At 47.8% G+C, this 22,013-nt stretch overlaps 1 protein-coding gene across 1 annotated transcript in view; it reads right to left on the reverse strand.

Annotated features, from left to right (window-relative positions):
• Positions 1–19,312, reverse strand: part of pigt (phosphatidylinositol glycan anchor biosynthesis, class T) — a 38,039-nt gene extending 18,727 nt beyond the window's left edge. Inside the window, exons 1-7 of the mRNA XM_078236294.1 lie at positions 18,903–19,312; positions 14,661–14,838; positions 11,113–11,240; positions 10,404–10,504; positions 9,348–9,434; positions 2,382–2,469; positions 709–806 (exon numbers count right to left, since the gene is read on the reverse strand). Of these exons, the coding sequence (XP_078092420.1) occupies positions 709–806; positions 2,382–2,469; positions 9,348–9,434; positions 10,404–10,504; positions 11,113–11,240; positions 14,661–14,838; positions 18,903–19,266 (1,044 nt within the window). The 5' untranslated portion in view covers positions 19,267–19,312. The remainder of the gene's footprint in view (positions 1–708; positions 807–2,381; positions 2,470–9,347; positions 9,435–10,403; positions 10,505–11,112; positions 11,241–14,660; positions 14,839–18,902) is intronic.
• Positions 19,313–22,013: the final 2,701 nt, after the last annotated feature.

The following is a 22,013-nucleotide window of genomic DNA, read 5'->3' on the forward strand; positions in this document are numbered from 1 at the left end:
AACAGCTGTTCCCCTTGGTTGAGGGGTCAATCATAAAAGGGCATAGTTTTGGGGTAAGGGGCAGGAGATTCAAACTCCAGCATCCGTAACCAAGGCAACAAACCCCTCTGTCAGTGACCAGGAAAGCAAACTCCACCGTCGGTAACCAGGGAAACCAAACACACCGTCAGCAATCAAGGAAACAAATCCCACCATCAGTAAAGGGAGACAGCGGCGCAGTTGTATTGTCACTGGACTAATAATCCAGATACGCAGAGCAAGATCCAGGGACACAGGTTCAAATCCAGTCAAGGCAGATGGTGAAATTTGAATTCAGTAAAATTCTGGAATTAACAAAGTCTGATGATGACCATGAAACTGTTGTCAATTGTCATTAAAAACCCATCTGGTTCACCAACGTCCTTTAGGGAAGGAAATCTGCCGCCCTTATCTGGTCTGGCCTACATGTGACTCCAGAGCCACAGCCACGTGGTTGACTCTCAAATGTCTTCTGAAATAGAGGGAAATTAGGGACGAGCAATAAATGCTGACCCAGCCAGTGACACTCCGCACAATAAATAAAAATAAAACAGGGAAACAAACCCCAGCACCAGTAAATAAGGAAACCAAACCCCAGCATCAGTAACCAGGGAAACAAACCCCACAAGGCAGTTGCTTGGATAGATCTTGTAAGAGGATTAAAGCATGGATCTCTTATCTATTCAGTACCTTATCTTTGTCTGTGATGTCCACATAAATTGTACTTTGTGACGCTAGAGGGCACACCTCTGTCAACGTCCGGGTAAACATCTTAAAGAGTGACCACTCTGTAAAATACCAACAATGAGCAGGGTAAACAACAAGGTCTACATGCAAGTATTCCATTTATTTGTGTGTGTTCACTCAGTTGGGCTCATATTTGAACTCATTGCCCTGATGTGACTGAGATTTGTTTATTCTTGGTCAGAACACTAAATGAGGAACCTGACAAATTGCTGAGTTTCAATTTGGGTGACAAATAGAGAAGATTACAAACCAAGTATATATACTCAGACAAAACTGGATATAGCCAAAGAAAGATTCATTTGGATGTGGGGTCAAAAGCTTGGTGAAAGAGATGGGTTTAAAGAGCAGCTGTAAAGGAGGAGAGGAAGATCGAGGGATGGAGAGATTTAGGAAGGGAAGTTCAGAACCCGATGGCCGAGGTGGCACAACAATCGGCTGTATTTACATGCATCTTTAATGTAGTAAACGTCTCAAGATGCTTCACAGGAGCACCAGAATCTGATACCGAGTCACATCAAGATATTAAGACAGGTGACCCAAAGCTTAGCCAAAGACGACGGTGTAAAAGAGTGTCTGAAAGGTAGAAAGAGTCGCGAAATAGTGAGACTTACAGACAGAGCTTAGGGCTTCTGCAGCTGTAGTCATAATAAATTAAAAGAACTGCTTTGCTTTTTACTCAATGCCTTTATTTATTAATTCTAAGGAATAAAGGTCAAGCAATTTATAAGCAAACACAAAATAAAACGCCAAATGCTGGAGTAGCCGTCAACTTAGTCAGTAGAAAGGATGACGACATTTCAGGCGTACAGCCTAAAAGGTTAGCCTTGGCTCAGTGCGACCACTCTGATCCCACATACCCCACCTCACTCTCAATCCGAATGTTGTGGGCTCAAGCTCCATGCCAGAGAATTGAACACATAAGTCAGGCTTGACACTTCCAAGCCTGTGGGTGGCACACTGGTTAGCACGGCTGCTTCACAGCGCCAGGGACCCGGGTTCAATTCCCAGCTTGGGTGATTGTCTGTGCGGAGTCTGCACATTCTCCCCGTGTCTGTGTGGGTTCCCTCCGGGTGCTCCCGTTTCCTCCCATGCTCCAAAGATGTGCAGGTTTGGTGCATTGGCAATGCTAAATCCTCCCTCAGTGCACCCGGACAAGTGCCGGAGTGTGGCGACATGGGGATTTTCACAGTAACTTCATTAGTGTTGATGTAAACCTACTTGTAACACTAATAAATAAACTTTAAAACTTTTCAGCACTGAGGGAGCTTTGCATGTCTTTCAGGTGTGACATTAACCCGAGCTCCCGCCTGTCCTCTCAGGTGAGTGTAAAAGAAATCATGGATATTTACAAAGGCAAAGAGAGGAACTCTTCCCAGCATCTTCAGCCAACATCAAACAAAGAAGAATATCTGGTCGTTATCTTGTTCCCACTGTACAACACTGACTACATTCCATAGTATTTGGCTCTAAGGCACTTTGGGAATCCTGAGATGGTGAAAGGTTCTGTATAAATGTAGGTTCTTACTTATTTAAATTCTTTGATGAAAGGTCCACATCTAAAACGCTGTGTAAGGTGTCAGCATTTCTTTCTTTCATTTCACAACTAATATACCTACCTCGTTTCCCAGAACCGGAGGCATAGAGATCAAACACAACAGACAGGCTCTGTGTCAGCTCCCAGGAAGTACTGGTACAAAGTTCATCCTAGGCAGACAGCAAAAAAAACCCACATTCTGTTTAGTAAGAACACAATAATGTAAGATGCAAGAAATTACAGACACGACAAAGGTTTGAAGAGATCACAGTCATCTTTGAATTGCGATCTGTGAATTGTAAGCCTATCAAAAAGACATTGTCTTGCCTGTAGCACCATAATGCCAAATAAATTCATCCTGGTATTAGCTATGTGGAACATCAAGTGAGAAGAAAATCCTTTGTATTTGTGCAAATCTGCTACCTGCTATATAATATATATATAATGTTTGAAAATATTGTGTTGGATGGTCCCATGCACACAATCTGAAATTACTATTGTACCAGGCACATAATACTGGCTATCTTTGGGTCCAAGGACAATTCCACATTATTATCCGGTAACTACAGTGGTGGAACTTGGAATGCAGCCCAGAGAAACTTGCTAAGGGAGAATTAGATAAATACCTGCAATGGGCAAGTTGTCTTATGAGAAAAGGTTGGACAGGCTTGTATCCGCTGAGGTTTAGAAGAGTAAGAAGGGACTTGATTTTAACATAAGATCCTGAGTGATATTGACAGGGTGGATGTGGAGAGGATGTTTCCTCTTGTGGGAGAATTTAGAACTAGGGGACACTGTTTAAAAATACAAGGTTGTACATTTAAAACGTGAAGTAATTTCTTTTCTCTGAGGGTCGTGAGTCTTCGGAACTCTCTTTCTGAAAAGGTGGTGGGAGCAGAGACTTTGAATATTCTAAAGGCAGAGGTAGATAGATTCTTGCTAAGCAAGAGGGTGAAAGATTATCGGCGGTAGTCAGGAAGAGATTTGAGGTTACTATCAGATCAGCCATGATCTTATTAAATGGCAGAGCAGGTTCGATGGGCCGAATAGCCTATCCCTCCTCCTTGTTCAACTATTCGTATTTGGAGCACAGGAAGGGATAGAGGCAGGGGAAGAAAGGAGAGCATTGTAAACACCTCTGAAGTGAGCACTCTACTTGTAAGGTATTACAAGGAGTTAGACAAGGGGGTAGAAGGAATACAGTAAGGTCTAAATTTGATTTACAGTGCATGTATACTACAAATGCACGTAGTGTGGTAAATAAGGTTAGTGAGCTGCTGATGGAGATAGCCCTCCTGGGAATTTGATGGCCTGGCTCAAAAAAGAGTAGGTGCTAAATATTCCAAGATAGGAGGTGTTCAAGAAAGACTGGGAAGGAAAGAAAGAAGGAGGGTGATCTTCACAATGCTGGAGAGGGGATGTCTTAGAAGTATCAAGAGGAGAATCTCTTTGGTTCGGTAATAATACACAATTGCATTTACCCTTTTGGCCACCAAACAGCAGAAAAAATATAGAGGAGCAAATCTGCTGGGAAATTAGAGAGTTGGCCTTAATTATTCTAATATAGACTGGGGCAGTAATAATGTGAACAGCAGAGACTAGGAAGTGTTTATGAAATGTGTTTAGGAGAATTTTCTAGCTCAGTATACTTCTAGCACAATGAGAAAAAAGACATTGCTAGACTTGGTTCTTGAGAATGAAGTGGGTGAAGTAAGTCAAGGGTCAGTAGGCAAACATTAGGGTCAGTAATTGCAGTATCATAAGGCTTAGGTTGTCTATGGAAAAGGACAAGAGACAATCCCGAGTAAAAATACTTAACTGGGAGAAAGCCAACTTCAATGGGGTAAGAATGAGTCAGGTCCGGATAAACTGGGATCAGAGACTGGCAAAGATAGTTCGAGTACGATCAAGGTAAATTCCTTCAAGGGCCACCAAAGCCACAGCTCCCAGGATAACGAAAGAGAACGCAAGTAAAATAAAGCAGAAAAAGCAGGCATATGACAAATGTCAGGTTGATAACACAGGTGAGAATCAGGCTGAATATAGAAAGTTCAGAGGGAAGATGAAACAGGAAATCAGAAGATAAGGATAAAGTATGAGAAAAAACCCGCAGTTAGCATAAAAGGGAATTCAAAAGTCTTCTATAGGCATATTGACAGTCACAGTGTAGAAAGGTGAGGGCTGATTAGGAACTAAAAGGCAATCGACTCGTGGAGACAGAGGACATGGATGAGGCACTGTCTTTAACAAGGAAGAATATGCTGGCAAAGTCACGGCAAAAGAGGAGGAAGTTGAAATATTGGATGGTCCAAAAATTGATTAAGTGTTAGAATGGCTGGCTGTACAGAAAGGTTTATGTCAACAGGACCAGATGCTGGGGATGGAAATTTTAGGGATGCTGGTCATAATCTTCCCATCCTCCATAGACACGGGGTGGTGCCAGAGGACTGGAGAACTGCAAATGTTGCACCCCTGTTCAAAAGGGGTTGTAAGAATAAGCCCAGAGTGTTTTTTTTATATTAGTTCTCAGATGTTTTGCGTATCCCAAGTTGCCCTTGGCTTGGCCTTTTCAGAGGGCAGTTGAGAGTCAACCACATTGCCTGTGGCTCTGGAGTCACATGTAGGCCAGATCAGGTAAGGACGGCAGATTTCCTTCTCTAAAAGGACATTAGCGAACCAGATGGGTTTTTCTGACAATCGACAATGGTTTCGTGATCATCCAGATTTTTTTTTATTGAATTCAAATTCCACCATCTGCCGTGATGGGATTCGAACCCGGGTCCCCAGAACATCAGCTGAATTTCTGGATTAATAATCTAGTGATAGTATCACTAGGCCATCGCCCCCCTTAAATTACAGGCTGTTTAACCTCAGTTAAGGGAAAACCTTTGGAAATGATAAACCAAGACAAAATTAACAGTCACCTGGACAAATATGGGTTAATCAATGAAAGCTAGCATGGATTTATTAAAGGCAAATCTCATTTAACCAACATGATTGAGTTTTTTGATGAGGGAACAGAGAGTTGATGTGGTGCACATGAACTTCCAAAATATTTTTAAATTTGCCACATATTTGACTTTCCAAAATCGTTGAAGCCCATGGAACAGAAGGGTCAGAGCCAGCATGTATATGAAGTGGCTGAGTGACAAGAAACAGAGGATAGTGGTGAATGGTTGCTTTTGGTCTGGAGGAAGGTATCCACTGGTGTCCCCAGGGCTCGGTATGAGGACCACAACTTTTCTTGATATAACAATGGCATACACAGACAATTTCAAACTTTTCAGATGACACGTTATGAAATGTAAGGAAAATGGTGCAAAATGGTACACTTTGGCAGGAAGAATAAGGAAATACCAATATAAAATAAATAGTACCATTCTAAAGGGGTGCAGGAACCTGCAGTTTTATGCGTATGAACCATTGCATGTGGTCGGGCAGGGTTAAGAAACTAGTCAATAAGGCATTCAGGGATCCTGGATTTTGTAAATACAGGAATGGAGCACAAAAGCAAGGAAAGTTACAGTGAACATTGGTTCAACCACAAATGGAAGAATGCATCCAATTTTAGGCTCTGCACTTTTGGAAAGATGTGACGGCTTTAGAGATCAAGAAAGAATGGTTCCAGGAATGATGGACTTCAGTTACATGGGTACATTGGTGAAGCTAGGGCTGCTATCCTTAAAGGAGATATTACAGAGGTGTTCAAAAATGTGAAGGGTCTACACAGAGAAGATAGAGACAAACTGGAAGGGTCAAGAACCAGAGGACACAAATTTAAAATGATTAGCAAAAGAACCAATAGAGACTTGAGGGAAAACTTATATACAGCAAGTGATTAGAATCTGGAATGCACTGCCTGAGAGATTGATGAATGAATGATTCCCAAGGAAATTTTGAGGAAAGCAGGTACTCTAAAAGGACTTTTACAAATGATCACCAAGCGAGAATTACCATTGTTCAGGCATGACGAACAAGAATGTCTGGAAGTAACAGGCAAAATTGAGGGCAGCTCAGCAAGAGGGTGTAAATACACCAGCAGTTTAAGAAGCTTAACAGATACAAGGTTTGAAAACAACACCAAGACGTTGGCCGACATGAAAGACCATGGAAGTTGGAGAGTCATGATTGCTGATGTTGTAAAACATGGTGGCACAGTGGTTAGCACTGCTCCCTCACAGCACCAGAGGCCCGGGTTCAATTCTGGCTTTGGGTGACTATGTGTGTAGAGTTTGCACGCTCTCCCCGTGTCTGCGTGGGTTTCTTCCGGGTGCTCCGGTTTCCTCCCACAGTCCAAAGATGTGCAGGTTAGGTGGATTGGCCATGCTAAATTGCCCCTTGTACCCCACGATGTGCAGGTTAGAGGGATTAGCGGGGTAAATACGTGGGGTTACTGGGATAGGACCTTGGTAAGATACTCTGTCGGAGAGTAGGTGGGCGGCACGGTAGCACAGTGGTTAGCACTGCTGCTTCACAGCTCCAGGGTCCCGGGTTCGATTCCCGGCTCGGGTCACTGTCTGTGTGGAGTTTGCACATTCTCCTCGTGTCTGCATGGGTTTCCTCCGGGTGCTCCGATTTCCTCCCACAGTCCAAAGATGTGCGGGTTAGGTTGATTGGCCAGGTTAAAAATTGCCCCTTAGAATCCTGAGATGTGTAGGTTAGAGGGATTAGCGGGTAAATATGTGGGGGTAGGGCCTGGGTGGGATTGTGGTCGGTGCAGACTCGATGGGCCAAATGGCCTCCTTCTGCACTGTAGGGTTTCTATGATTTCTATGATTCTATGAAACTTGATGGGCCAAATGGTCCCCTTCTGCACTGTTGAGATTCTATGAAAGGTGAAGGAGGAGGAAGGAACAATTGGTACATGCAAATTCAATCGTGACTTTTAAAAGAGAATTGGGTAAGAGCCTCAAGAGGAAATATTTGCAGAGTTAAGGTGAAAGTGCAGAGGAATGCAGAATAACAAGGGAGAGAGTAGAGCCTCTTAAGGATCAACAAGGTGATCTATGTGCGGATCCACAAGAGATGGGTGAGATCCTAAATGAATATTTCTCATCAGTATTTACTGTTGAGAAAAGCATGGACGTTAGGGAACTTGGGGAAATAAATAGTGATGTCTTGAGGAGTGTACTTATAACAGAGAAGGTGGTGCTGGAAGTCTTAAAGTGCATCAAGGTAGATAAATCCCCGGGACCTGATGAAGTGTATCCCAGGACATTGTGGGACGCTAGGGAGGAAATTGCGGGTCCCCTGGCAGAGATATTTGAATCATCGATAGTCACAGATGAGGTGCCTGAAGATTGGAGGATGGCAAATGTTATGCCTTTGTTTAAGAAGGGCTGCAGGGAAAAGCCTGGGAACTACAGGCCAGTGAGCCTCACATCTGTGGTGGGTAAGTTGTTCGAAGGTATTTTGAGACACAGGATCTATAGGCATTTAGAGACGCAAGGACTGATTAGGGAGTCAGCATGGCTTTGAGAGTGGAAAATCATGTCTCACAAATTTGATTGAGTTTTTTGAATGGGTAACCAAGAAGGTAGATGAGGACAGTGCAGTTGATGTTGTCTACATGGACTTTAGCAAGGCCTTTGACAAGGTACCGCATGGTAGGTTGTTGCATATAAATATCACAGGATCCAGGGTGAGGTATCTAAATGGATACAAAATTGGCTTGATGACAGAAACTAGAGGGTGGTTGTAGAGGGTTGTTTTTCAAACTGGAGGCCTGTGACCAGTGGTGTGCCTCAGGGATCAGTGCTCGGTCCACTGTTATTTGTCATTTATATTAATGATTTGGATGAGAATATAGGAGGCATGGTTAGTAAGTTTGCAGATGACACCAAGAATGGTGGTATAGTGGACAGTGAAGAAAGTTATCTTGGATTGCAACGGGATCTTGATCAATTGGGCCAGTGGGCTGACGAATGGCAGATGGAGTTTAATTTAGCTAAATGTGAGGTAATGCATTTTGGTAGATTGAACCAGGGCAGGACTTACTCAGTTAATGGTAGGGCGCTGGGGAGAGATCCAGGGGTACATGTTCATAGCTCCTTGAAAGTGGAGTCACAGGTGGACAGAGTGATGAAGAATGCATTCAGCATGCTTGGTTTCATTGGTCAGAACATTGAATACAGGAGTTGGGACGTCTTGTTGAAGTTGTACAAGACATTGGTAAGGCCATACTTGGAATACTGTGTACAGTTCTGGTCACCCTATTATAGAAAGGATATTAAACTAGAAAGAGTGCAGAAAAGATTTACTAAGATGGTATCGGGACTTGATGGTTTGAGTTGTAAGGAGAGGCTGGATAGACTGGGACTCTTTTCCTCTGGAGCGTAGAAGGCTGAGGGGTGATCTTATAAAGGTCTATAAAATAATGAGGGGCATAAATCATCTAGTCAATATATTTTCTCAAAGGTAGGGAAGTCTAAAACTAGAGGGCATAGGTTTAGGGTGATGGGAGAGATACGAAAGTGTCGAGAGGGGCAATTTATTCACACAGAGGGTGGTGAGTGTCTGGAACAAGCTGCCAGAAGTAGTAGTAAAGACAGGTAGAATTTTGTGTTTTAAAAAGCATTTAGACAGTTACATGGATAAGCTGGCTATAGAGGAATATGGGCCAAATGCAGGCAATTGGGACTAGCTTCGGGGTTTAAAAAAAAGAGCGGCATGGACAGGTTGGGCCGAAGGGCCTATTTCCATGCTGTAAACCTCTGACTCTATGAATGGAACTGAGTTACTCATGCAGTGAGCCAGAACAGACGTGTTGGGCTGAGTGCTGAACCATCCTTCGATTTTACTCTCCTTTGAATATTTAGCAGAAATACATTGGGCCATGTGACTTTCTCTGCTGTAAATCTCCATGGCCCCATGCCTTATAACATTTCCTCACTACGACATACCTCTTGAAGAAGCACCAGAATAGAATACTTTGGATGACAGCAACATGAGCCACTTTGAAAGGTTGGATGTTTGCAAAAGCATTGTGTTTAAGTATCATACACAAAGACTCCGGGTTGTGCTGTGCAATCCAGTGATCAACACTCACCCTGCAAACAGGTCTGACGTGGACAGCTTGCGAGTGGTAACTGGTGTGAAACAATCGTTCAGCTTTCAGCAGTACTGCCAACCCTGCCTACAACACAGAGCACCTCATTACATAGAGCAGGCATAAGAAATAAAAGAGTGGAAAATAGAACTGTAAAAGCTAAATATATCCTTACATAAAATCATAACACCTAATACACTTTGCAAAAGTTAAATATACTATGCACCTAACACTCATCTCACACATCAGGTATCACACTTTGCATTTATCACAACTCCTATCATTCCCAATACCAAACCATTCTGTAGACCTAATTTACTCAACATATAAAATCTCTACCTATGAGTGTCATACTTAGTTTTTGAGTTAGCTTTGCGTCATTTTACCATTTTTTGTCGGTAAGTATCTACTAATTATATTCCACACAATACAATCAGATTTAATTTGCAAGGCTGCAGACCAATGAGGAGGGATATTTGACAATGCTCTGATCAATGGGATGGAGCTCTGAATAAAGGGAAACTGTTGAAGGTGACATTTGTTAACCTTCATATATCTATTAAAATAACTGCAACAGTCCCGTGAGCCTCAATCTCCTGACAAACTCTTGAGACTCCCCCAGCCTCCATCCCTCCCAAAATGCTCATCTCTACTCTCAACCTTGGTCAACAACCAATTCCACCCTCTCCAGAGCCTGAATACCACAGTTCCCCAATGTCGAGTGTCAACAAGTCAAACACACGTATTCCAATTTAGACCTGGCAACTTGCTTACTCCATTCACCCTCTGGTTACCAACGGCACCACAATTCATGCAAGACCACATGGTCACCAGTATACACTGTGCACTGGTATTTACTGCAACTCCTACAGATGATTCTAATTCTTTCCTTTGCTTTGGCATAGTAAATAAATTCACTTCAAAATGTTCTGCACTACTTTTACCACAGTATATTAACACCCATTAGTTATTGTTTATTCGATTTATTTCTAATCTTCGTTAGTCCTGGATCTTATAGTTAATGGTATTTATCACTTTCTCTCTTGTGCGTTTTACCTTCGATCCACAAGGTAGGAGCTTTTTCCATGGGGTAAGATTTTCAGTGCAAACAATCTCTCTTGGCAGTGCTGCATATCGGAGGAACTTATGGTCCGTTTCTATGGGAAAATATATATGGGGTGAGATACCTTGTCACCAATGTATGGTATAAGATACAAAGCAGATAGAACGACTACAGCAAGTGTCCTTTACCTTACACATGGTTGTTTGAATGTTCGGTGCATCCAGCTCTTCAACCAGTTTACTTGTCTGGATATTTTCAATATCATGCATGAATAACCATGAAAGCACAGATATTATACTGCACACTGGGAGGTGAAAGCATCCTGATTCACTACTGGTAGAGTCAGGCTGTGACTATTTTACCAAAGTACAGCAGACACAACAATACTTCTATTGGTGACCATGAATTTTCATTCAATTAGTCCACTATTATGCTTGACAAAGTACTGCAGTAGTTTGCCTTTGTCTTCTGCAGTATGGTTGACCCAGGAAACTCTCTTGCTCTTACTGCCTATTTGAAGGATTTACAGGTTTGGCCACGTTATGAAGACAGCTTCTGTGGCCAGCAAGTCCTAAAGTGGACTTGAACCTGGAGCTTCTAGTCTAGAGGCAGGGACTCTGTCAAAAGGATCGCAAACACCCACCCCAACCCCAAGGAATATTTTTACACAAACACACACCAGCTGTATGATGTAGTGCTTACCATTAATGATGCCAAGAGGTTTGAAAGAAGCTGTTGGAGTAACAGTGTTTGTTGAGTCAATGAAGTTAAGAGATGCGCAGAACAGACCAGACAGAACATTAGTCAGCTCCTTCCAAGTGGTATCAACACTGTGAAGGAAAGGTTTATCTGAGTTAAAGTCATACAGTCAATGCTCATGAAGTGACATGGCAATCAAAGCTAAACAGATAAGAGACAAAATCAGCAGTCTCACTTTACCTCGTATCTAATTACAAGGTAGTGATGACACACAGTGAAATACTGCCTCATTAACAGTAACACACCACTTCATACAACCACATTCATTATATAGCCAAATCCACCATGTTGGAGCAGGAATCAAATCACGGCCAGCTTTGTGGTACAGGCTCATGCCCATAAAGGAGCGAACATAATTGAGTTTGTATTGCACTCCTACAGCCACCAGAGGGTGCCAACCCTCATTCCATCAGTCCAAACTAAATTCAAAAACCATTACCCAGAGGTGAAAGCTTCTGTGTGACCCAGTGATTCATCCAGTGTTCTGCAACATTCACTTTGATACGAACAAAAGAGATTAACAATATAGAAACTGGTTAGAACTAAAACACCATGACAGTATCTAACAGCAGACTGATCTTGGCCTTAAACATATTTGCAGATTGAGTGTCCACAGAACTCTTAATGTGGAGTATATCCTTCCTGAGTTACGAAACCAAAGCTGTACACAGTAATCCCGGTGTGGTCTTGCCAAAACTCTGGATAACTGCAGCAACTCTTTCTTACTTTCATACTCCAACTTCCTCCCAATAAAATCTAACCTGTCGTTTGTTTTCCAAGTTACTTGCTGCAACTGCACACTAGCTTTGTGTTGCTTATACCCAAAATAAACACCAACATTTGAAAAATGGTCTGTTTTGCTATTCCCCCTACCTCACATTTCCCCACATTATACTTCACCTGTCAGATTTTTGCCCACTCGTGTAATGTCTATATTCCTTTGCACACTCCTTATGCCCACCTTACAGCTTACTTTCCCAGCTCGCTTCATATCAGGAAACCTAAATATGCTGAGTGTAACATATCAAAGTCATCAACACAGATTGTAAATAGCCGAGGCCCCAGCATTGATTTTTGCAATACTCCATGAGTAACAGTCTCCCAACCACAAAGTTACCTGTTTACTCCCACTGTTTTCTATTCTTTAACCAATTCTCTATGCATACAATATATTACCCCAATCCTGAGCTCTGATCTTGCGCAGTAACCTTTCACGTCACACTTTATCAAATGTTTTTGGAAAGTCCAAATGCCACAAGTCAACCCAGTGTATAAAACAACCCCATTCTTTCAGCATCACAAAATCATTTTCAGCCACAAACCACATATTTACATTAGTAATCAGTCTCAATTTTTCACCCCAAGGAAGATGGCAAAGTCTTACTGATGTTTCTGGACTAGTGATCCAGAGGCCCAGGCTACTGCTCCGGGGACATGGGTTCAAATCCCATCAAAGAAGCTGGTGGAATTTTCATTTAATTAATAAATCTGGATTTAAAAGCTAGACTCAGTAATGGTGACCATGAAACTATCATCGATTCTTGTAAAAACCCACCTGGTTCACTAATGTCCTTTAGGGAAGGAAATCTGCCGTCCTTACCCGGTCTGGTCTACATGCGACTCCAAAACCACAGCAATGTGATCGACTCTTAACTGCCCCTCTGAAGTGGTCAAGCTGCCACTCAGTCGATGGGCAATTAGGGATGGGTAACAAATGCTGACCTTGCCAGCATTGCCCACATCCCATGGAAGAATAAAGGAAAACAATGAATGTTTTACCTTATATCTGGGTGCAAAGAATCCAGCAGAAGATAACGGTTGTGCTATGAAGCTGCACAGAAATTTAAAACATGCCCACACAGAGCAAATCTCATGTGGCTAATGATAAAGTTGGCAATGACCCACAATCACTTCAGAGGCTCACCTTCATGCTCAGCATTTAAGCCAACTTCTGCTTTTGGAGGGATTTTTCAAGGGTTCTAAGGTTGACTCATATGCTGACATCTATACTATACACATCTACAGAGTGCACATATACACAGAGTACAGGAATGAGATAGAGAATCTGGTGAACTGGTGCGGCAACAATAATCTCTCCCTCAATGTCAACAAAACAAAGGAGATTGTCATCGACTTCAGGAAGCGTAAAGGAGAACATGTCCCTGTCTACATCAATGGGGACGAAGTAGAAAGGGTCGAGAGCTTCATGTTTTTAGGTGTCCAGATCACCAACAACCTGTCCTGGTCCCCCCATGCTGACACTATAGTTAAGAAAGCCCACCAACGCCTTACTCTCTCAGAAGATTAAGGAAATTTGGCATGTCAGTTATGACTCTCACCAACTTTTACAGATGCAACATAGAAAGCATTCTTTCTGGTTGTATCACAGCTTGGTATGGCTCCTGCTCTGCCCAAGATCGCAAGGAACTACAAAAGGTCATGAATGTAGCCCAATCCATCACGCAAACCAGCCTCCCAACCATTGACTCTGTCTACACTTCCTGCTGCCTCGGCAAAGCAGCCAGCAAAATTAAGGACCCCACGCACCCGGACATTTTCTCTTCCACCTTCTTCCGTCGGGAAAAAGATACAAAAGTCAGAGGTCAAGTACCAACCGACTCAAGAACAGCTTCTTCCCTGCTGCCATCAGACTTTTGAATGGACTTACCTTGCATTAAGTTGATCTTTCTCTACACCCTAGTTATGACTGTAACACTACATTCTGCACTCTCTCATTTCCTTCTCTCTGAACAGTATGCTTTGTCTGTATAGCGCGCAAAAAACAATACTTTTCACTGTATGTTAATACATGTGACAATAATAAATCAAATCTACTGATTCCCCTTTATCTGTCCTGCAAAGTAAGTCCTCAAAAAGCTTTAGCAATAACAAATCAAGTTATTAAAAAAAATTATAAAATTTTAAAAAGTTATAAAATCAAATCAGTCCAAAGATGTGCGGGTTAGGTTGATTGGCCATGCTAAAAATTGCCCGTTAGTGTCCTGAGATGCGTAGGTTAGAGGGATTAGTGGGTAAATATGTAGGGATATGGGGGTAGGGCCTGGGAGTCGGTGCAGACTCGATGGGCCGAATGGCCTCTTTCTGTACTGTAGGGTTTCTATGATGATTTCTATTTCTAAGTTGACGATGCCTAAATATATTATGATTTCTTAAGTGTCCTGTTACAACTTCCTCAATAAGATTCCAGCATTTACCCAACAACTGATTTCAGGCTAAGTTGCCTGTAGTTTCCCCATTTTGTCTCTCCCACCTGCAAATGTAACACCAATTCAAGAAAGAGGGAGGGAGGGAGGGAGGGAGGGAGGGAGGGTGTAATTAAAGCATGATAAGTTTACATAGGCAGCTCCAATCAAAAATATGGACGTAGGAACTTATAATGGAACAACCTATCAGCAGCTGTGTCCAGACCAATGAGGTTTAATATGTTATCACAAAAACGTCTGAGGAGGAGGAAGTAGTGAAAGACTCACTCTGAGACTGACGGTTGGAACCAGACCCAGAGCTCGGCTCCAGGTGGGGCCTGGAGGAAAGGCTGGCCCCACCCTCCCCTCCTCCAGAAACCATGAGTGAAGGAGAGGTGTAGCTCGCGAACAGAGAACTTGGAGATTACTTGTCCCAGTGACTTTGGAAAGAGCCTGTAGTGAGAGACTGTAGAGAAAAATTGGACATTAACATCAGTTACGCAAATTCCCACTCCACAACAATGCAGTTCGGCACCTCAAACACGGATCATCAGAACCCCACAGGGAGGGTGAAAAATTACACGATCACGCTGATGGATGAATATGCTCCTTGTGTACAAACACTTAGTAGCAGTAACAATTATAACCAAAAGTACAACATGCCACTGTTATCTGGCTGAAGAATGCTCAAGTTTAGAGCAATAAAATTTATAATTCCTTTTTCAAAGCCTTCTCTCTATATCACTGGAGTCTCCACCATCCTCCAAGTTATCAGCGCACGTCTAATTCTGGCCACTTGGACATCTCTAATTTTAAATGTTCACTACTGGCCATCAGTTGCCAAGATCCCAGGATCTGGGGTCCCCACCTTACACATCTCCAACTCACTTTCCAGCTTTATGGCAAAATCTACTTATTTAATCATAGGATCATAGAAACCCGACAGTGCAGAAAGAGGCCATCTGGCCCATCGAGTCTGCACCGACCACAATCCCACCTAAGCCCTACCCCCACATATTTACCCACTAATCCCTCTAACCTATGCATCACAGGACACTAAGGGGCAATTTTAGCATGGCCAATCAACCTAACCCGCACATCTTTAGACTGTGGGAGGAAACTGGAACACCCGGAGGAAACCCACGCAGACACAGGAAGAATGTGCAAACTCCACACAGACAGAGACCCAAGCCGGGAATCGTTCCCAGGTCCCTGGAGCTATGAAGCAGCAGTGCCAACCGCTGTGCTACCCCATCTCTACTCATCTACTCGAATGAAACTTAAAACTGCAGTTTTAAGAAGCAGTCACCCACAACTGCGTGAACCCGTCAACCCCCCCGACCCACTGCACCCGTCACCGCCCCCCCCCGACCCACTGCACCCGTCACCCGCCCCCCCGACCCACTGCACCCGTCACCCGCCCCCCCCGACCCACTGCACCCGTCACCGCCCCCCCGACCCACTGCACCCGTCATCGCCCCCCCGACCCACTGCACCCGTCACCGCCCCCCCGACCCACTGCACCCGTCACCGCCCCCCCGACCCACTGCACCCGTCATCGCCCCCCCGACCCACTGCACCCGTCACCGCCCCCCCGACCCACTGCACCCGTCACCGCCCCCCCACCCACTGCACCCGTCACCCCCCCGACCCACTGCACCCGTCACCGCCCCCCCCCCACCCACTGCACCCGTCACCGCCCCCCCCGACCCACTGCACCCGTCACCGCCCCCCCGACCCACTGCACCCGTCACCGCCCCCCCGACCCACTGCACCCGTCACCGCCCCCCCCCGACCCACTGCACCCGTCACCCCCCCCCGACCCACTGCACCCGTCACCGCCCCCCCCGACCCACTGCACCCGTCACCGCCCCCCCCGACCCACTGCACCCGTCACCCCCCCCGACCCACTGCACCCGTCCACCGCCCCCCCCGACCCACTGCACCCGTCACCGCCCCCCCGACCCACTGCACCCGTCACCGCCACCCCCGACCCACTGCACCCGTCACCCCCCCCCGACCCACTGCACCCGTCACCCACCCCCACGACCCACTGCACCCGTCACCCCCCCACGACCCACTGCACCCGTCACCACCCCCACGACCCACTGCACCCGTCACCGCCCCCCCCCGACCCTTTGCACCCGTCACCGCCCCCCCGACCCACTGCACCCGTCACCGCCCCCCCGACCCACTGCACCGGTCACCCCCCCCGACCCACTGCACCCGTCACCCCCCCCCACGACCCACTGCACCCGTCACCGGCCCCCGACCCACTGCACCCGTCACCGCCCCCCCGACCCACTGCACCCGTCACCCCCCCCCCCCACGACCCACTGCACCCGTCACCCCCCCCACGACCCACTGCACCCGTCAACCCCCCCAGAACCCACTGCACCCGTCACCGCCCCCCCGACCCACTGCACCCGTCACCCCCCCCCCCCGACCCACTGCACCCGTCACCGCCCCCCCGACCCACTGCACCCGTCACCCCCCCCCCCCCCGACCCACTGCACCCGTCACCCCCCCCCCGATCCACTGCACCCGTCACCCCCCCCCCCCCACCCGGTGCACCCGTCCCCCCCCCTCCCGACTTCACCCGTCACCCCACCCCCTCCCGACTTCACCCCCCCCCCTCCCGACTTCTCCCCCCCCCTCCCGACTTCACCCCCCAGGACTCGTCTCCCCTCTCCTCACCACCCCCCCTCTCCCTCTCCTCACCACCCCCCCTCTCCCTCTCCTCACCACCCCCCCCTCTCCCTCTCCTCACCACCCCCCCCTCTCCCTCTCCTCACCACCCCCCCCTCTCCCTCTCCTCACCACCCGCCCCCCTCTCCCTCTCCTCACCACCCCCCCCTCTCCTCCTCTCCTCACCACCCCCCCTCTCCCTCTCCTCACCACCCCCCCTCTCCCTCTCCTCACCACCCCCCCTCTCCCTCTCCTCACCACCCCCCCTCTCCCTCTCCTCACCACCCCCCCCCTCTCCTCTCCTCACCACCCCCCCTCTCCCTCTCCTCACCACCCCCCCCCCCCTCTCCCTCTCCTCACCACCCCCCCTCTCCCTCTCCTCACCACCCCCCCTCTCCCTCTCCTCACCACCCCCCCCTCTCCTCTCCTCACCACCCCCCCCCTCTCCCTCTCCTCACCACCCCCCCTCTCCCTCTCCTCACCACCCCCCCCTCTCCCTCTCCTCACCACCCCGACGCCCTCTCCCTCTCCTCACCACCCCCCCCTCTCCCTCTCCTCACCACCCCCCCTCTCCCTCTCCTCACCACCCCCCCCTCTCCCTCTCCTCACCACCCCCCCTCTCCCTCTCCTCCACCACCCCCCCTCTCCCTCTCCTCACCACCCCCCCTCTCCCTCTCCTCACCACCCCCCCTCTCCCTCTCCTCACCACCACCCTCTCCCTCTCCTCACCACCCCCCCTCTCCCTCTCCTCCACCACCCCCCCTCTCCCTCTCCTCACCACCCCCCTCTCCCTCTCCTCACCACCCCCCCTCTCCCTCTCCTCACCACCCCCCCCCTCTCCCTCTCCTCACCACCCCCCCCTCTCCCTCTCCTCACCACCGCCCCTCTCCCTCTCCTCACCACCCCCCCTCTCCCTCTCCTCACCACCCCCCCTCTCCCTCTCCTCACCACCCCCCCTCTCCCTCTCCTCACCACCCCCCCTCTCCCTCTCCTCACCACCCCCCCTCTCCCTCTCCTCACCACCCCCCCCTCTCCCCTCTCCTCACCACCCCCCCTCTCCCTCTCCTCACCACCCCCCCTCTCCCTCTCCTCACCACCCCCCCTCTCCCTCTCCTCACCACCCCCCCTCTCCCTCTCCTCACCACCCCCCCTCTCCCTCTCCTCACCACCCCCCCTCTCCCTCTCCTCACCACCCCCCCTCTCCCTCTCCTCACCACCCCCCCTCTCCCTCTCCTCACCACCCCCCCTCTCCCTCTCCTCACCACCCCCCCTCTCCCTCTCCTCACCACCCCCCTCTCCCTCTCCTCACCACCCCCCCTCTCCCTCTCCTCACCACCCCCCCTCTCCCTCTCCTCACCACCCCCCCTCTCCCTCTCCTCACCACCCCCCCTCTCCCTCTCCTCACCACCCCCCCTCTCCCTCTCCTCACCACCCCCCCTCTCCCTCTCCTCACCACCCCCCCTCTCCCTCTCCTCACCACCCCCCCTCTCCCTCTCCTCACCACCCCCCCTCTCCTCACTACCCCCCCCCTCCCTCTCCTCACTACCCCCCCCTACCCCCCCTCCCTCTCCTCACTACCCCCCTCCCTCTCCTCACTACCCCCCCTCCCTCTCCTCACTACCCCCCCTCCCTCTCCTCACTACCCCCCCCCTCCCTCTCCTCACTACCCCCCCCCTCCCTCTCCTCACTACCCCCCCCCCTCCCTCTCCTCACTACCCCCCCTCCCTCTCCTCACTACCCCCCCTCCCTCTCCTCACTACCCCCCCCCTCCCCTCTCCTCACTCCCCCCGTCTCCCTCTCCTCACTCCCCCCGTCTCCCTCTCCTCACTCCCCCACACTCACCCCGGTTGCGGCTCCTCTCCTCCCGGCCCAGCTCGACATCCCAGCGGGTGCGGAACTGGAAATCTGCCGCCAGGTCCCCGGAGGTGAGCGGCTTCAGCACCAGCTCCTCCTGGAAGCGGTCCCGCTGGGGACACTGCAGAGACTCCGCCGGCCGCACCGGGCCGGCCAGGAGCGCACCGGCTGCGGCCAACAGCAGGATGCCCGGAGCCGGAGCGGGGACAGGACGAGGCCTCATCTCTATGGAAACGGCCAGGGCCCGACCGGAAACAGTTCCCACTTCCGGGTCAAAGAGCACTCCCAGTAAACAACGCGGCACGAAGACCCATATCACACACTGAGGGAATGATATCACACTGAGACCCATATCACACACTGAGGGAATGATATCACACTGAGACCCATATCACACACTGAGGGAATGATATCACACACTGAGATCCATATCACACACTGAGGGAATGATATCACACACTGAGATCCATATCACACACTGAGGGAATGATATCACACACTGAGACCCATATCACACACTGAGGGAATGATATCACACTGAGACCCATATCACACACTGAGGGAATGATATCACACACTGAGATCCATATCACACAGCGAGACCCATATCACACACTGAGGTGTGAGAAACAGGCCTCACTCTTTACTAATTTTTCTCGAGTCAAATTCTGAAGCAGTAGTTTATTCAAATGTTCTTGCAAGAGCGGGTGTCCGATAAGTAGGCACACCCAGCAAACATACTCAGCTCATTTTTATACAGCAGTTTTGAGTCTCTCCACGCCTCTCCCTTCCATGATTAGGTTATATTGTCATTTGAAGAAGCCTATCCTCGGTCTGCCCTTGTTTACTTCCACTCTTCTAATCCTTTTACCCCTTACTCGTGTTTGTTTTATGCCTTATTTGATTATCTATTCTTGTGCAAGCTTCTTGTGTGTGTGCTAGCTGCAGTTGTCAGCGATTTTTCTAATTCCATAAGTTAACCGTTAACCACATCTTTTGTTTGTCTGATCTTATTACATTCACACACTCTATGGGTCAGTCTTGTGATTTTTCTGCAGAAGCAACATTCCCATCTGTTTTTCACAGAGGGAATGATATCACACACCGAGACTCATATCACACACTGAGGGAATGATATCACACACTGAGACCCATATCACACACTGAGGGACTGCTAACACACACTGAGACCCATATCACACACTGGGGGACTGCTAGCACACACTGAGACCCATATCACACACTGAGGGAATGATATCACACACTGAGACCCATATCACACACTGAGGGACTGCTAACACACACTGAGACCCATATCACACACTGGGGGACTGCTAGCACACACTGAGACCCATATCACACACTGAGGGAATGATATCACACACTGAGACCCATATCACACACTGAGGGAATGATATCACACTGAGACCCATATCACACACTGAGGGACTGCTAACACACACTGAGACCCATATCACACACTGGGGGACTGCTAGCACACACTGAGACCCATATCACACACTGAGGGAATGATATCACACACTGAGACCCATATCACACACTGAGGGAATGATATCACACTGAGACCCATATCACACACTGAGGGAATGATATCACACACCGAGACGCATATCACACACCGAGGGAATGATATCACACGCTGAGACCCATATCACACACTGAGGGAATGATATCACACACTGAGACCCATATCATACACTGAGGGAATGATATCACACACTGAGACTCATATCACACACTGAGACCCATATCACACACTGAGGGACCGCTAGCACACACTGAGGCCAATTTCACACACTAAGGGACTGATATTACACACTGAGACCAATGTCACACACTCAGGGAATGATATCACACACTGAGACCCATATCACACACTGAGACCCATATCACACACTGAATCCCCTATATCACACACACTAAGGCACTGACATCACACACTGAGGGACTGATATCACACTGAGATCCACATCATGCACTGAGACCCATATCACAAACTGAGGGACTGATGTCACAGACTGAGACCCATATTACACACTGAGACCTATATCAGACACTGAGACCCATATCACACACACTAAAACCCATATCACACACTGAAACCTATATCACACACTGAGACCCAAATCACGCACTGAGAACCATATCACGCACTGAGACCTATATCATACACTAAGATCCATATCACACAATAAGGGACCCATATCACACACTGAGACCCATATCACACACTGAGACCCATATCACACACTAAGGTCGATACACACTGAATCCCCCATTTAACACACTGAGGGACTGATATCACACACTGAGACCCATATCACACACTGAGGGACTGATATCACACACTGAGACCCCCATATTACACACTGACACCTATATTACACACTGACACCTATATCAGACACAGACCTATATCACACACTAAGACCCATATCACACACTAAGACCCATATCACACACAAAGACCCATATCACACATTGAGATCTACATCACACACTGACGCCCATATCACACACTGAGACACATATCACACACTGAGGGTTCAATATCAGACACTGGGACCAATATCAGACACTGAGGGACTGATATCAGATACTGAGGGACTGATATCAGATACTGAGGGACTGGAAGTTGTCATTAAGGGCTCAATATAAGACACTGAGGAGCTAATTTGAGAATCAAGGAGTTGATATCAGTATGTGCCTTTGTGTGGGATCTATAACCGGAGACACAGTTTCTGAATAAAGAATCTCCCATTTAAGATGCAGATGAGGAGGAATATCCTCTGTCAGAGGGTCATTAGTCTTTTAAATTCTCTTGCACACAAAGCAGTGGAGGCTGATTCATTGAACATATTCAAAACTGAGATGGACCGATTTTTTTTATCTACAAGGGAGTTTCAGGATGAGGGGCAGATTGGAAATTAGAATTTTGACCACAATCAAATCAGTGTCCCCATAGTGTTTATGTGTGTATTGTTCCTGATCAAAGTGTTTAAATGTGTGAGATTGTAAAATGCATACTGGAAGGTTCTTTGGAACAGTATATAGATAGCCCAACTAGAGAGGGGGCTA

Source organism: Mustelus asterias, chromosome 20 (genome assembly GCF_964213995.1).
Source record: "Mustelus asterias chromosome 20, sMusAst1.hap1.1, whole genome shotgun sequence".
Taxonomy (NCBI): domain Eukaryota; kingdom Metazoa; phylum Chordata; class Chondrichthyes; order Carcharhiniformes; family Triakidae; genus Mustelus; species Mustelus asterias.